Genomic DNA, 15,806 nt, shown 5'->3' on the forward strand with positions numbered 1-15,806 from the left:
TGCACAACAGAGCTGTACTTTTTATGACTTGGTACTGCTAACTGTCACATTAAGTACTGACATAAGATACCGTTAACCACATTCCTAACATCTGAACACAAAATGAAAGACTGGTACAGGTAAACAAAATGTTTACCAATATTCATCACAATGGCAGTGCATGTATAAGAATCACTCTACACACAACTTTGCAGAGGAAACTACATCATGTAACACACACACTTCATTTTCCCTCCCACAACTTATTACTGCAACATAACAACTTATGTGACAAATAGAGCACACTGATCAATAAAGGAACAAGTAACACAATGAATTTTTCATAGCACTGGTTTTGGTGTGGTATCAGACTGAAAACAGTATTTCATTACCACCATAATAATATTCTTCACATTGTTACAATAACACAATTTTCTCAAGGGTCGCCATATGATCCTGATAACTATTCTAATGGGTATAATTGAAATTAACAATGTTCCAAATGAAATGAATTCACAATACAACTCCATACATTTGAATTCTTTTAATTATACAAAAAGGAATTTCACATGTAAGAGTTCTCCTACACTTACATCATTCTATTTTGTCTTGACAGTCCAAATATTTTGGTCATAATCAGGAACTTTACTTTCACTTTACAATACTTCTGTATAGTGAGAATGTTAATGGTTAAAATGAATTAAGCAGTCACTCATATTTATAAAGTAAACTACAAGTTTTATCTAGATTTTCCTCTGGCAGCAACTTTTACATTTGTTTTCCTGCTTCTCACTATGTGAGAAGAAGACTGGAGAGAGGAGATGGGAATGGTTCTTTTCTCTTTCTTGTAACTATCCCGCAATTTCTCTGCAGAGCTGGAATAAACAATTTTCATAGAAAATTCAACTGTACATAAAAATCAGGAGGCCCGCGCTCTACCCACACAAATGTAAAATTTTTCAATACATTAATATCCCTTGCTGCAGTTACAGGAAGCATTTAAGTTTTCACAATGATGAATTACAAAACACTTCAACAATAAAACAAAAAAAAAAAAGTTTCTCTGAAGCACTCTGGCTCGATAATGGACTAATCAGTTGGTGTTACTGTTACATATTCTGACCACAGACAACGGAATGCAATAAAGTGCTGTGACTTATAATAATGTACTGTTTTTTATGACTACCATGTCAATCAACATCTAACAATCTGATTAGCATGCTATGTCAATTTATGTATTGAGCATAGCATCAGGAATTTTACAACACAAGTGAAGTAACCTTTTCCTGTGGGAAGAAATGTATAATCAGAAATAAACATATAGCAATGAGTTGTTTGTGTGTAATCAGTCCATAACTGATGTCATGAGAATATGAATACCATGTATCACTTACAAGTAGCTACAACAAAAGATATTTCATAATATGTCAGAATTAATTATGTAAATGTTATTAGTGGACAGACAGTTTTACACCCTATAAAATTATTTACTTTAACTGCAGGATAGTGGCCAGCATGCAAAAGATCACATCCGAAACAATGTTCTATCATAATTGATTATTTGGTACACGCTTGACTGAAAAAAATTAACAACACAGAAAAACAATAAAACAGCTGTTGATATAGTACTGTAGAAAGTAACTTACTTCAGTGAATCATCCACACAAAATTCTAGCCATGTAGCTTTTACAGAAACATGAGTAGGGTTATTAGCATACATCTCTTACTACTTACTGAAGTTGTTACATCTGACAAGAACTTTTTCCAATTTGTCCATGACTTTTGCTCACATTTTGTACTTTTTATCATCATTCCAGTTTGTAATTTTTCTCTTGCCATCATACATTCATTACCATTCAGAGACTTTCAGGCTCCATAATTTCAGTTGTCACTGTTGTTTTCGTGTTCTACTTTTTTTGATTCATTCACTATTAGCAATGACGTGGGTCAACTCTACAAATTTACCATTTTACAAGTGAGGAAAGAGGGAAACAGAGACAGACAGACAAATAGCTCCAACATATTTCAATGGAGTGCATAATCAGCTAACACTCAAGTGCACAGGGGGAGAAAAATATGAAGTGTTTCATTATACAGGACAATTTCAGATACAAGTTAAATTTACTGGGGACTTATATTTTTCAGTGGCTCCCTCCCTCCCACCACCATACATGTATCAACCAACTAGCATTCTATATCTGTAAAAATTAATCTTTCGAGGCTTCACTGTACTTGCGAGTATGGGAAAAAATCTAGTACACTGGCACACTTACCACAACAAGGGCTACAAACTGATAAATGATGTGTTACATAAAATGACTGATGTTGCACTGTTTTATATAAATACATGGATCCAAACAGAAAGTAACTAAATGCTAAGCTGCAATGAGCCCATAAATGCTATCATTCCATGTTTTGGTTCGGTTCAAGTTTCTGTTTATGGGGGCAAAGATAAACAGAATAAATAACCTTACTCTACAAGGTGCTAATGCTATCAGATCTTGCAAAACATAACCAAATGAACATTTCAAGTAAATGTTGCATGCCAACAGTATCTGGATGGAAACTGACCCTCTCCTCCTCTCACTGTGTGTGTGTGTGTGTGTATGTGTGTGTGTGTGTGTGTGTGTGTGTGTGTGTGAGAGAGAGAGAGAGAGAGAGAGAGAGAGAGAGAGAGAAGAGGAGGGGTGGCGGAGGAAGGGAGGGGCTAGCAGGAGGAAAACCGTTAAAGAAACAAGGAGGACAAGGAAAGAGCTACGGAAATATGATGTAATTAGCTTTCACATTACAATAAACTGTATCAGTGCTTGTGTCAGCTATACTTATTCATGACCTGCTTCAGCTGCCTCGAGTCAGAATTACTGTTAGTAAAAAGTAAGCAATATTTACATTTTTCAAATTATTTATATATTCAATAAGAAGTATTGATTATCACATTTATGAATGATTTTGCATTTAATGCTGAATTAATTACATGTAATTATCTTGGTATGTACAAAGAATGAAAATAAATACATATATTACAAACAATGATTATCGGTTTTCTGTACAAGATAATGTTACGCAATATGCAAAACAAAATGCAATTTTGTATTTGCATGGCCATAAGAATCAATCCGTATGGACATATATGTACAGAACGACCATATAGGTCATCAACATTTTTTTCATGATGTGACATTTTCGCATTATGATGGCAGTAAATTAATGTGGAATGCACACGGGTCATCTACACCGCTATGTTACATTCCTCTGACTGTAAACAACAAGTCAGTCTATCACAGTAAAAAATACTCTACTACAGTAAACAAATCCACCAGTAACATCACCACCACATATGACTTACGATATACACTAGCCTGGAATCAGTACAAAAATTCAGTAATGAAATCAACATAGCTACATTTTCTGCAATTTGTGAAATTTGTCACTGTGATCAATGAAAAAGAAAGCTACAAATAGATAAAATACTCTTAACAGCTTCAGACAGCTATATAAGCAAAAATGACTTCACACTAGCAACAAACAACAAACAATAATTCTATATGTTGTTACACTTAATTTCAAGTGTAACACATTTTCAGTCTTCGGTTATGTTTTATCCTTTGAAGTCATAGTGGTGGTTTATAGAAAATCGTGGCAGCTTTTCACGTAGGAAAATGTGATGCACATTATAAATGCAGGGAAGAGAAGTGATCCATAACTATTCTGACAGATGGGAAAGCTGGCTGGCAAACATTTAAAAAGCTATGCACCACATGTATCACTGCACCTCTGCATCAGGGAGAGAAGATATTGCACTTTGTAAGTCTCTCTGCCCATTGTAGAAGAACAAGGTGGTCGTATAGGTGTGTATCAGTAACGTCTCTTTAAATGAAGGACCAGCCCATTTTTCACTTCTCATTTTGCTTCAACTGTAGCGTCCACGTTCTCAGAAAAACAGACAGTGAAAACTTAACATTCATCTACAGACAAAAATCATCTTGTATCGTCAACGACAGGACACTTTTCAGTGGTGCTCAACTGCACATAACTTAAATGCCGAGTGTTAACAACGGACAACTGTACAGTCTATCACCACAGACGAATTGTACGGCATTTCCCATGTTGCATGCAGGGCAGTGGGAACTAAAGGCCGTAGTGCTGAGGCCAGCCGAAGCCAGCAGCTGGCATCTGCCACGGCACTGACGGTGTGGCCACACAGGGCCACGCTGTGCCCTAGCTGGTGCGCTGCCGCTTGCTGGCGCTCTCCTCACTGCTGGGGTTGGCGTTCATGCGGCTGAACATGTACTTCATCTGGGGCATGTACTGTATCACGTCACGTAAATGCACCAGAGGCAGAATGTCGTTGACAGACTGGCACTTCCCAGCTTCACGAAGTATCATCATCTGTTGCCTGCAATTGAAATTATGCTTTTGTCAATATACTATTAAAAAAATATATTTTTTACGTGAACTGCACAACATTTCTGATATTAATAAAATTTCACATTATATTATCCCCGCTACTCCCTCCCTTCACAGGTGAGGGATGGCAGGAGAGAATAGGGGTAGGAACCTAGAAGCACTAATCTTGATTCATCTCAGAAGGCCGTGTGCTGGACCGGGAATCGAATCTGCAGTCTTACCCTAACATTTCAGATACAATGTTCACCCACTGAATTTGGGTTGGAGGCTTGGATGGCCTAATGAGAATACCGAAGTTTCAACTCAGTTTTACTTTTAATTTTCATTCTACATGAATTACTTCCCCCCCATGAACCATGGACCTTGCCGTTGGTGGGGAGGCTTGCGTGCCTCAGCGATACAGATAGCCGTACCGTAGGTGCAACCACAACGGAGGGGTATCTGTTGAGAGGCCAGACAAACGCGTGGTTCCTGAAGAGGGGCAGCAGCCTTTTCAGTAGTTGCAGGGGCAACAGTCTGGATGATTGACTGATCTGGCCTTGTAACAATAACCAAAACGGCCTTGCTGTGCTAGTACTGCGAATGGTTGACAGCAAGGGGGAAATACAGCCGTAATTTTTCCCGAGGGCATGCAGCTCTACTGTATCGTTAAATGATGATGACATCCTCTTGCGTAAAATATTTCGGAGGTAAAATAGTCCCCCATTCGGATCTCCGGGCCAGGACTACTCAAGAGGACGTCATTATCAGGAGAAAGAAAACTGGCGTTCTACGGATCGGAGCGTGGAATGTCAGATCCCTTAATCGGGCAGGTAGGTTAGAAAATTTAAAAAGGGAAATGGATAGGTTAAAGTTAGATATAGTGGGAATTAGTGAAGTTCGGTGGCAGGAGGAACAAGACTTTTGGTCAGGCGAATACAGGGTTATAAATACAAAGTCAAATAGGGGTAATGCAGGAGCAGGTTTAATAATGAATAAAAAAAATAGGAATGCGAGTAAGCTACTACAAACAGCATAGTGAACGCATTATTGTGGCCAAGATAGACACAAAGCCCACGCCTACTACAGTAGTAAAAGTTTATATGCCAACTAGCTCTGCAGATGACTAAGAAATTGAAGAAATGTATGATGAAATAAAAGAAATTATTCAGATAGTGAAGTCAGACGAAAATTTAATAGTCATGGGTGACTGGAATTCGGTAGTAGGAAAAGGGAGAGAAGGAAACGTAGTAGGTGAATATGGATTGGGGGTAAGTAATGAAAGAGGAAGCCGCCTGATAGGATTTTGCGCAGAGCATAACTTACTCATAGCTAACACTTGGTTCAAGAATCATGAAAGAAGGTTGTCTACATGGAAAAACCCTGGAGATACTAAGAGGTATCAGATAGATTATATAATGGTAAGACAGGGATTTAGGAACCAGGTTTTAAATTGTAAGACATTTCCAGGGGCAGATGTGGACTCTGGCCACAATCTATTGGTTATGAACTGTAGACTAAAACTGAAGAAACTGCAAAAAGTTGGGAAATTAAGGAAATGGGACCTGGATAAACTGAAAGAACCAGAGGTTGAAGAGAGCTTCAGGGAGAGCATTGGGGAATGATTGACAAGAATGGGGGAAAGAAATACAGTAGAAGAAGAATGGGTAGCTTTGAGAGATGAAATAGTGAAGGCAGTAGAGGATTAAGTAGGTAAAAAGATGAGGGCTAGTAGAAATCCTTGGGCAACAGAAGAAATATTGAATTTAATTGATGAAAGGAGGAAATATAAAAATGCATTAAATGAAGCAGGCAAAAAAGAATACAAACGTCTCAAAAATGAGATTGACAGGAAGTGCAAAATGGCTAAGCAGGGATGGCTAGAGGACAAATGTAAGGATGTAGAGGCTTATCTCACTAGGGGTAAGATAGATACTGCCTACAGGAAAATTAAAGAGACCTTTGGAGAAAAGAGAACCACTTGTATGAATATCAAGAACTCAGATGGAAACCCAGTTCTAAGCAAAGAAAGGAAAGCAGAATGGTGGAAGGAGTATATAGAGGGTCTATACAAGGGCGATGTACTTGAGGATAATATTATGGAAATCGAAGAGGATGAAGATGAAATGGGAGATATGATACTGCGTGAAGAGTTTGACAGAGCACTGAAAGACCTGAGTCGAAACAAGGCCCCGGGAGTAGACAACATTCCATTGGAACTACTGATGGCCTTGGGAGAGCCAGTCCTGACAAAACTCTACCTTCTGGTGAGCAAGATGTATGAGACAGGCGAAATACCCTCAGACTTCAAGAAGAATATAATAATTCCAATCCCAAAGAAAGCAGGTGTTGACAAATGTGAAAATTACCGAACTATCAGTTTAATAAGTCACGGCTGCAAAATACTAACGCGAATTCTTTACAGACGAATGGAAAAACTAGTAGAAGCCGACCTTGGGGAAGATCAGTTTGGATTCCGTAAAAATATTGGAACACGTGAGGCAATACTGACCCTACGGCTTATCTTAGAAGCTAGATTAAGGAAAGGCAAACCTACGATTCTAGCATTTGTAGACTTAGAGAAAGTTTTAGACAATGTTGACTGGAATACTCTCTTTCAAATTCTGAAGGTGGCAGGGGTAAAATATAGGGAGCGAAAGGCTATTTACAATTTGTATAGAAACCAAATGGCAGTTATAAGAGTTGAGGGGCATGAAAGGGAAGCAGTGGTTGGGAAGGGAATGAGACAGGGTTGTAGCCTCTCACCGATGTTATTCAATCTGTATATTGAGCAAGCAGTGAAGGAAACAAAAGAAAAATTCGGAGTAGGTATTAAAATCCATGGAGAAGAAGTAAAAACTTTGAGGTTGGCCGATGACATTGTAATTCTGTCACAGACAGCAAAGGACTTGGAAGAGTAGTTGAACGGAATGGATAGTGTCTTGAAGGGAGGATATAAGATGAACATCAACAAAAGCAAAACGAGGATAATGGAATGTAGTCAAATGAAGTCGGGTGATGTTGAGGGTATTAGATTAGGAAATGAGACACTTAAAGTAGTAAAGGAGTTTTGCTATTTGGGGACCAAAATAACTGATGATGGTCGAAGTAGAGAGGATATAAAATGTAGACTGGCAATGGCAAGGAAATCGTTTCTGAAGAAGAGAAATTTGTTAACACTGAGTATAGATTTAAGTGTCAGGAAGTCGTCTCTGAAAGTATTTGTATGGAGTGTAGCCATGTATGGAAGTGAAACATGGACGATAAATAGTTTAGACAAGAAGAGAACAGAAGCTATCGAAATGTGGTGCTACAGAAGAATGCTGAACATTAGATGGTAGATCACATAACTAATGAGGAGGTGTTGAATAGGATTGGGGAGAAGAGCAGTTTGTGGCACAACTTGACTAGAAGAAGGGATCGGTTGGTAGGACATGTTCTGAGGCATCAAGGGATCACCAATTTAGTACTGGAGGGCAGCGTGGAGGGTAAAAATCTTAGAGGGAGACCAAGAGATGAATACACCAAGCAGATTCAGAAGGATGTAGGTTGCAGTAGGTACTGGGAGATGAAGCAGCTTGCACAGGATAGAGTAGCAGGGAGAGCTGCATCAAACCAGTCTCAGGACTGAAGACCGCAACAACATGAATTACTTGTTTTAATTGGACTCTGTGTCATGTCTGACACATACTGAAAATTAAAAATAGCTGATTGGAATGATAGAGGTCTGTTCCATTGTCAATAAAACTAAAATCTTCTAAGCTAATAACCAAAACATAGAGTTCAAGAAGAGGAACTACGAACTGGGACTGATACTTGTTTTACTGTAATCAGTTATCTACATTCAAAATATGCAATATATGATATGGAGTGTTTCCTTTTACATAGTAATTGTGAAAATCAACAAGTGACATAACTACAGACATTGCACGACACATGCATTGAGAAACATGAACACTGGGAGGCAAAAACATTCTAAAAACCCTTCCAAAAGAAAGTCTACCAAGTCAAACACTGCACTAAAGAATTTGTTTTGTACCGATGTTTACTTTGTGCCCTCTTTCACAGCCATGTTGAAGTCTTTTTTAGAATTTTTTCTCAATCCTCTTTAATATATGCAGTTATTCTAATTGTCCCACTTACTTCACTGACAATATTTGTTTAACGGGTATCACAATGGCACTACAATTTACAGTAAAAACGTTGGTTTGAACACAATACTTTACCACGAATGGTTGTTTTATTGCTGGTGCTATGCCCTCATCTTCCTCCAACGTTTGACCTTAATTATCCATCAGATACAGGGGAACTATACTTCAACGTGGACTCAAAACCCTGGTGGATTTGCACATTTTTCACATCTCTAGGACTGTTTGAAGATGCAACAACAGACCTTTGGATTTTGTCCGACATTTACCCACTTGGTCACAAACTACTGGTGAACAGTAACAGAAAACAACTGACATATACCACATAATTTACATGAACTATAGAGAGTGCTTGTTGCAAAACACCTTTGAAAGTCACAACATGGAATTTCCTTCACAACATTTACTTCTATTTCTTCAAAAGTACATGTGGGCAGAGACAATCCATATTTTGACATGTATTTCAAATAATGACATCTGTTTTCGACATGCGGGTGGAGGGGCGGGAGCGGGCCGAGTGGAGGGGCGGGAGCGGGCCGAGTGGAGGGGCGGGAGCGGGCCGAGTGGAGGGGCGGGAGCGGGCCGAGTGGAGGGGTGGGAGCGTGCCGAGGGGGTGGGGAGCAGGCCGAGGGGGTGGGGAGCAGGCCGAGGGGGTGGGGAGCAGGCTGAGGGGGTGGGGAGCAGGCCGAGGGGTGGGGAGCAGGCCGAGGGGTGGGGAGCAGGCCGAGGGGTGGGGAGCAGGCCGAGGGGTGGGGAGCAGGCCGAGGGGTGGGGAGCAGGCCGAGGGGGATTGTTGGCCACAGGGGGGGGGGGGGGGAGTAGGCCAAGGTTGGTGTATATGATGCGGTGGAGGGAGTAGCTTGAATCAATGAAACTGGACCTGAACAAAGCAGTCAAAAATGCAAATAACAATAAAAACCTGAAAAAACACAACACCGTTGGGTGTTAACACCTGACGTTCATAAGCAGACTGGTATACCATAGATTAAAATTACATAATACAGCACTACTGTAAACTGAACTGCAAGAAATGTGCTTAAGGCAATGTTGAACACAGTCATATCTTACAATGATGATAGTGGTAGTGATGTTAGTGAACTGAAAGAGAAGAAGTTGCTGAAAACATTATTTATGCTTCAGTATTCTCCGAAGTATATTTAATCTACGCACTGATTTACAATAATAAAGAAATTCATTTTACGTAATATACCCATAAAAAGAACAGAGCGATGATATTCATACAACTACAACAAACAGTTCCCCCAATATTGTACAGGTATGCATTTGATGCTCAGATACAGTAGCTACTGCTGTTGTTGTTGTTGTGGTCTTCAGTCCTGAGACTGGTTTGATGCAGCTCTCCATGCTACTCTATCCTGTGCAAGCTTCTTCATCTCCCAGTACCTACTGCAACCTACATCCTTCTGAATCTGCTTAGTGTATTCATCTCTTGGTCTCCCTCTACGATTTTTACCCTCCACGCTGCCCTCCAATGCTAAATTTGTGATCCCTTGATGCCTCAAAACATGTCCTACCAACCGATCCCTTCTTCTAGTCAAGTTGTGCCACAAACTTCTCTTCTCCCCAATCCTATTCAATACCTCCTCATTAGTTACGTGATCTACCCACCTTATCTTCAGCATTCTTCTGTAGCACCACATTTCGAAAGCTTCTATTCTCTTCTTGTCCAAACTGGTTATCGTCCATGTTTCACTTCCATACGTGGCTACACTCCATACAAATACTTTCAGAAACGACTTCCTGACTCTTAAATCTATACTCGATGTTAACAAATTTCTCTTCTTCAGAAACGATTTCCTTGCCATTGCCAGTCTACATTTTATATCCTCTCTACTTCGACCATCATCAGTTATTTTACTCCCTAAATAACAAAACTCCTTTACTACTTTAAGTGTCTCATTTGCTAATCTAATCCCCTCAGCATCACCCGATTTAATTTGACTACATTCCATTATCCTCGTTTTGCTTTTGTTGATGTTCATCTTATATCCTCCTTTCAAGACACTGTCCATTCCGTTCAACTGCTCTTCCAAGTCCTTTGCTGTCTCTGACAGAATTACAATGTCATCGGCGAACCTCAAAGTTTTTACTTCTTCTCCATGAATTTTAATACCTACTCCGAATTTTTCTTTTGTTTGCTTTACTGCTTGCTCAATAAACAGATTGAATAACATCGGGGAGAGGCTACAACCCTGTCTCACTCCTTTCCCAACCACTGCTTCCCTTTCATGCCCCTCGACTCTTATAACTGCCATCTGGTTTCTGTACAAATTGTAAATAGCCTTTCGCTCCCTGTATTTTACCCCTGCCACCTTCAGAATTTGAAAGAGAGTATTCCAGTTAACGTTGTCAAAAGCTTTCTCTAAGTCTACAAATGCTAGAAACGTAGGTTTCCCTTTTCTTAATCTTTCTTCTAAGATAAGTCGTAAGGTTAGTATTGCCTCACGTGTTCCAACATTTTTACGGAATCCAAACTGATCTTCCCCGAGGTCCGCTTCTACCAGTTTTTCCATTCGTCTGTAAAGAATTCGCGTTAGTAGCTACTATTATCACTAAATATTTTTCTGTTATGTAGGTTTTGTCAGCCCTTTTGTGAAGCGCTCATTAGAAACAAAGGTAACATATACCTATTGCCACGGTAGAGGTCCAATCCAAGTACATCTTGTAAGACCTGCCTGCAGCTGGCCAGGGAAACAGTTGGGAAGAAATGAGCCACCAAGTCAGAAAGCGTCATTAGCAGCTCTGAGGATATGAATGGCTTTGAATTGATGCTGGGTACCATTTTACCCTCAACAAGTGCTTTGTGTACCTGCAGAATAATAAGCACAGATCAACAAAATGCACCAATAAATCTGCAAGAAACTGCAAAAGATGTTGACGATTTCAATGTTACATATAACCACAGAACAAACATAATACAAACTATTTTGTTTTAAATGCCTGCAGTGTCCACACATGGCTAGGAAAGCAGATGTACACATGCCACACCAACCAAGAATGATGGCTGGTGGATAAGATAATGTATACTATTGTATTGCATATGATGTATTCTTTGAGCTGTTGGACTGTAATTGAGTGTTCAGTGGCTTTCTGTGTGTTAACACTGTAATTCAATTGGTCACTGTTATATCAACAATATTAGGAAAAGGATAGATTGCTACTCACTGTAAAGATTATATGTTGAGTTGCCGACATGCACAACGAAAAGACCATTACACATCATAGCTTTCGGCCAATACCTTCTTCACAAAATAAAAAGCACTCTCTCTCTCTCTCTATCTATCAATCTATCTCTCTCTCTCTCTCTCTCTCACACACACACACACACACACACACACACACACACACACACACAGGCAAGCACACTTCACACACAAATGTCTTTTCATTGTGCCTTCTGCAACTCAATGTGTCATCCTTACAGCGAATAGCAGTCTGCGCTATTCCTAATATTCCTGACATTCCAACGTGGAGTTTCCAATGACTGTTATGTTTTGTGTGTTTAATATTTCAGTGGTAAGACTGACTTTCAAAGTGGAACATTTAATCTGTTTTAACATCTACTAGTACATAAATTGGTTTTGGCTTCATCTCATCTCAGGAGCTGTCCTTGCAACTAAACTGTGGGGAAAACTTATTTGCTTACTGCAATCAAAGAATTGGTAGACGACCACCTTAAATTGTATGCTTTAAAAAACTAAAATTTTGATGACATACAATTATAAATAAATTCAATCTTATCTAAAAGCACACTTAATTCTATCACATTTTGAAAAGCTGAAATTGTTAGTGGGTATGGTAGTTTTCTACAGGCCAATCAGAATTGAGAGCACTGCCTGCTTGTGGACAGATTATCAAAAATAGGTGCACCTTGATTATATTATAACTGCACTTTGCTCAAATGTTTCGCAAGTACAATATAGTTTTCTTTGGAAATGAAACAGAAACTAATTACATTTTACAATGAATTCTTAACAATTCATCAGATGATCTGAGTACATTACGAATTCAAATCGTATGATAATGACTTGCTAAGCTAAGAATTCTAAACAGACATAATGTCACAGTGTGACCTGAGGCTGAAATGTATAATTAAAATATGGTTTACAAGATGGTCACTTAAGAAGGTGAACGCCAACAAAATATTTTTACATTCAGAGGAGAAAGTCTGTGATTGAAATTTCACGAAAAGACCTCACCAGAATAAAAAACACCTTTGTTTTAACGACTGCCACCACAAGTCATGTATCCATGACAACTGCTCCTCCACTTTGTGACAATACAATACAAAAAGTCCTTCTTTGCACTTTTCTGATGTCCTCTGCCAATCTTATCAGATAAGGATCCTATAGCACACAGCAATAACCCAGAAGACAAATGAGCATAGTATGGGCAATCTCTTTCATAAATTTGTTCCATATTCCAAGTGTAGTCTTTGCTTTGTTTTCCTCACATTTCATAGATTGTTTTCTTTGAGCAAATTCGTAATGTTCGAACACAGTACATGATCCAAAATCATAATGCAAATTGGCATCTATATGGGTATGTAATTAAGCAGATTGCTCATTGCCCTTAGTCGTCTGAAAGTAGCCTAACTGAACCAGGCCATGTCAATTTTAAGGGATTTAAGTTGCTTTCATAGCTGTCCCTGATTTGAATTCTAAAATATTTACTTTGTGATCTGCAACAATTTACAATGTTAATACCACTGGTTCTAGGTCTATGCTTATTCTTGTGTTTGGCCTGCACCCTTTGACACCGACATCCTTTCTGTACTTTCCCCATGACCTTCTAACCTAAAAAACTGCCCAGTACAACCCACACAAAACCCAATACCCATATAGGTGTCTCCTGTGTGTAATGGACCCCCCGACATGTTCAGCAGAGCCCGAAATTACACCACCCTATGGCACATGACGCAGAACTACACCATCTGAGCCCGTGATTTAGATCCTAAACTCAGCTCTGCACCAAATGCCTGCAATTGGGCCTGTCGACAATGGTGCAGATGGTTTGTTGTGCAACTCACAAGCGAGACTGGCAGCATTTACCAATTCAATTAGCTGCTGGAAACCAGAATCTCTTCCAATTCAAAGCAATACACATAATTAATACTGATGTGATCCACCATCAGCAGTTGGCTGCACCCTGTGCTCTTCATGGTATCCAGAAGTACCTGTTCCACATCTGGGATGACTCTTCCCAGTATGCACACAGAGTGCACACTGGACTTCTTCCCTTCCTTGATAGACATATCTCTAAGGAGTCCAATTACCCAACTAACAATGGGGCTCCCAACTACCAGTAATGCCACCCTCCATGAAAGACTGGATCTTGCAAGTCAAGGGCGTTCCTCTGCAACAGGCTAAATGCCTGCATCTGGCTCAGGATGTATATTATCCACAGTGCCTGAAACCTATTTTTCAGACGAACTGGAGAGGCCTTTCAATTGGTTCCCCTACAAAGTCCTTCACTACCTGCCACACCTTGGAAGAACCACCCACTTGACCACAGGTGACGGATCAACCTCAGTGCGGGCAGGGTGGTTGCAGTAGTGGACCAATCGAGTGACATGTGGGATGTGCAGGACGTTCCTTGGATCCCTTTGTCTGGCCTCCAACAGTACTGCCCATTGGCAACAGTCTCAAGCTGCACGACAAAAGCTAGCACCTTCTGGAGGTGTGAACGAAGGGTCACCAACTCAGCTTGCATCTGAACACAACAATCACAGCCAATACCCATACTAAATACAGCAGAACTCTTCACTACACAGTTATTAAAATGTAGAGCTGTGATTAGTAAATACACAAAAATTTAAGAATTAGACTACAAAGCATGCAGGTATAACTAAATTTGTCACACTTCTAATTAGAAGCTTGTAAAATAATACACAAATGATCACTGTACTCTCCTGTACTACTGTTGCTGCTGCTGTAGCAACGACTGGTGGCTAACTAACAGTATAAATAAACAATTCAACATTACAAAATTGTTGAGGCTTTCGTGGCCACTTGTTGACAAACTGCCTATTGGCTTCTGTCTCGGGTTCTTCGGCCGACGTTCATCTAATGATTTTTCTGACGTTTCGCCAGCACGAGTGGCTGGCATTGTCAAAGCTTCACCCTCCATTGCCGGTGGTGAACTGGAGCCGAGCTCGCGGGCGCAGGCTATATGTACCTGGCGCGCCAACGTCCGAGGGCTTCTCCGCGGTCATTTCCGGTGCGGTTCTCCTCTTGCTACCTGCGACGGTCGTTCGCTGCAGTACGGGAAGCCAGGATCCGTTGACCTTAAGGCTTTCCTCTTTCTTGTTCAAACTGTTCGCGTGTTTTTGTATTTCTACAGCTTCTCTGAACAAGCGCGTGTGATAGTGCTTCTCTACAGCCAGAACTTCCGTGTCGGCGAATTTTATTACATGGTCGGTCTCATTCAGTGCGTGCTCTGCCACGGCCGATTTCTCCACCTGCCCCAACCTGCAATGTCGCTTATGCTCTTTGATCCTGGTGTTAATGGATCGTCCAGTCATTCCGACATAAACTTTTCCGCATGTGCATGGTATGCGGTATATTCCCGACATTGCAAGTGGGTCTCTTTTCTCCTTCGCCGATCTAAGACACTCTTTGATCTTCCTTGTCGGTTTGAAAATCGTCTTTACGCCATGTTTGTGCATTATACGGCCGATTCTGTCCGTCACTCTGGGAATGTATGGCAGAAAGGCCGTACCCGACAATTCTTTTTCCGGTTCCTTACTTCGCCGAGGTTTGGGCTCTGTTACACTTCTAATATAATTTGTGGAGTAACCATTGCTCCTCAGGACAGTTTCCAGGTGTTGCATTTCTCGTTTGAGGTGTTGCGGCTCACATATTCGTCCTGCTCTCGTTACGAGCGTACTAATCATGCCTCTTTTCTGGCTCGGGTGGTGGTTTGACAGTTTGTGCAGGTATCGGTCCGTGTGAGTCGGTTTTCGATACACGCTGTGTCCCAGATCTTCGCCGTCCCTTGTTACCAGAACATCTAGAAATGGCAGTTTCTTGTCCTTTTCTACTTCCATGGTAAATGTTATGTTGGCATGGAGGCTGTTCAAGTGTCTTAGGAAGTCACTGAGCTGTTCTTCACCAACGTCAGAAAAATCATTAGATGAACGTCGGCCGAAGAACCCGAGACAGAAGCCAATAGGCAGTTTGTCAATTCAACATTGATGTACATGGTACTTGAACAAGTTGTACAGTTACAAATGCCCACATCGACAGGAAGTGACAGGTTAATTCGGAAATA

The 15,806-nt window shown here is 40.4% G+C and overlaps 1 protein-coding gene across 2 annotated transcripts in view; it reads right to left on the reverse strand.

Moving 5' to 3' along the window:
- Positions 1-541: 541 nt before the first annotated feature.
- The window catches only part of LOC126198484 (uncharacterized), a 100,666-nt gene continuing 85,401 nt past the window's right edge, over positions 542-15,806 (reverse strand). For both annotated transcript variants that reach the window (XM_049934852.1, XM_049934851.1), the window contains exons 6-7: positions 11,162-11,343; positions 542-4,375 (exon numbers count right to left, since the gene is read on the reverse strand). In XM_049934852.1, coding sequence (XP_049790809.1) covers positions 4,198-4,375; positions 11,162-11,343 — 360 coding nt within the window. In that variant the 3' untranslated portion in view covers positions 542-4,197. The remainder of the gene's footprint in view (positions 4,376-11,161; positions 11,344-15,806) is intronic.

The sequence above is a fragment of the Schistocerca nitens genome, chromosome 8, assembly GCF_023898315.1.
Source record: "Schistocerca nitens isolate TAMUIC-IGC-003100 chromosome 8, iqSchNite1.1, whole genome shotgun sequence".
NCBI lineage: Eukaryota > Metazoa > Arthropoda > Insecta > Orthoptera > Acrididae > Schistocerca > Schistocerca nitens.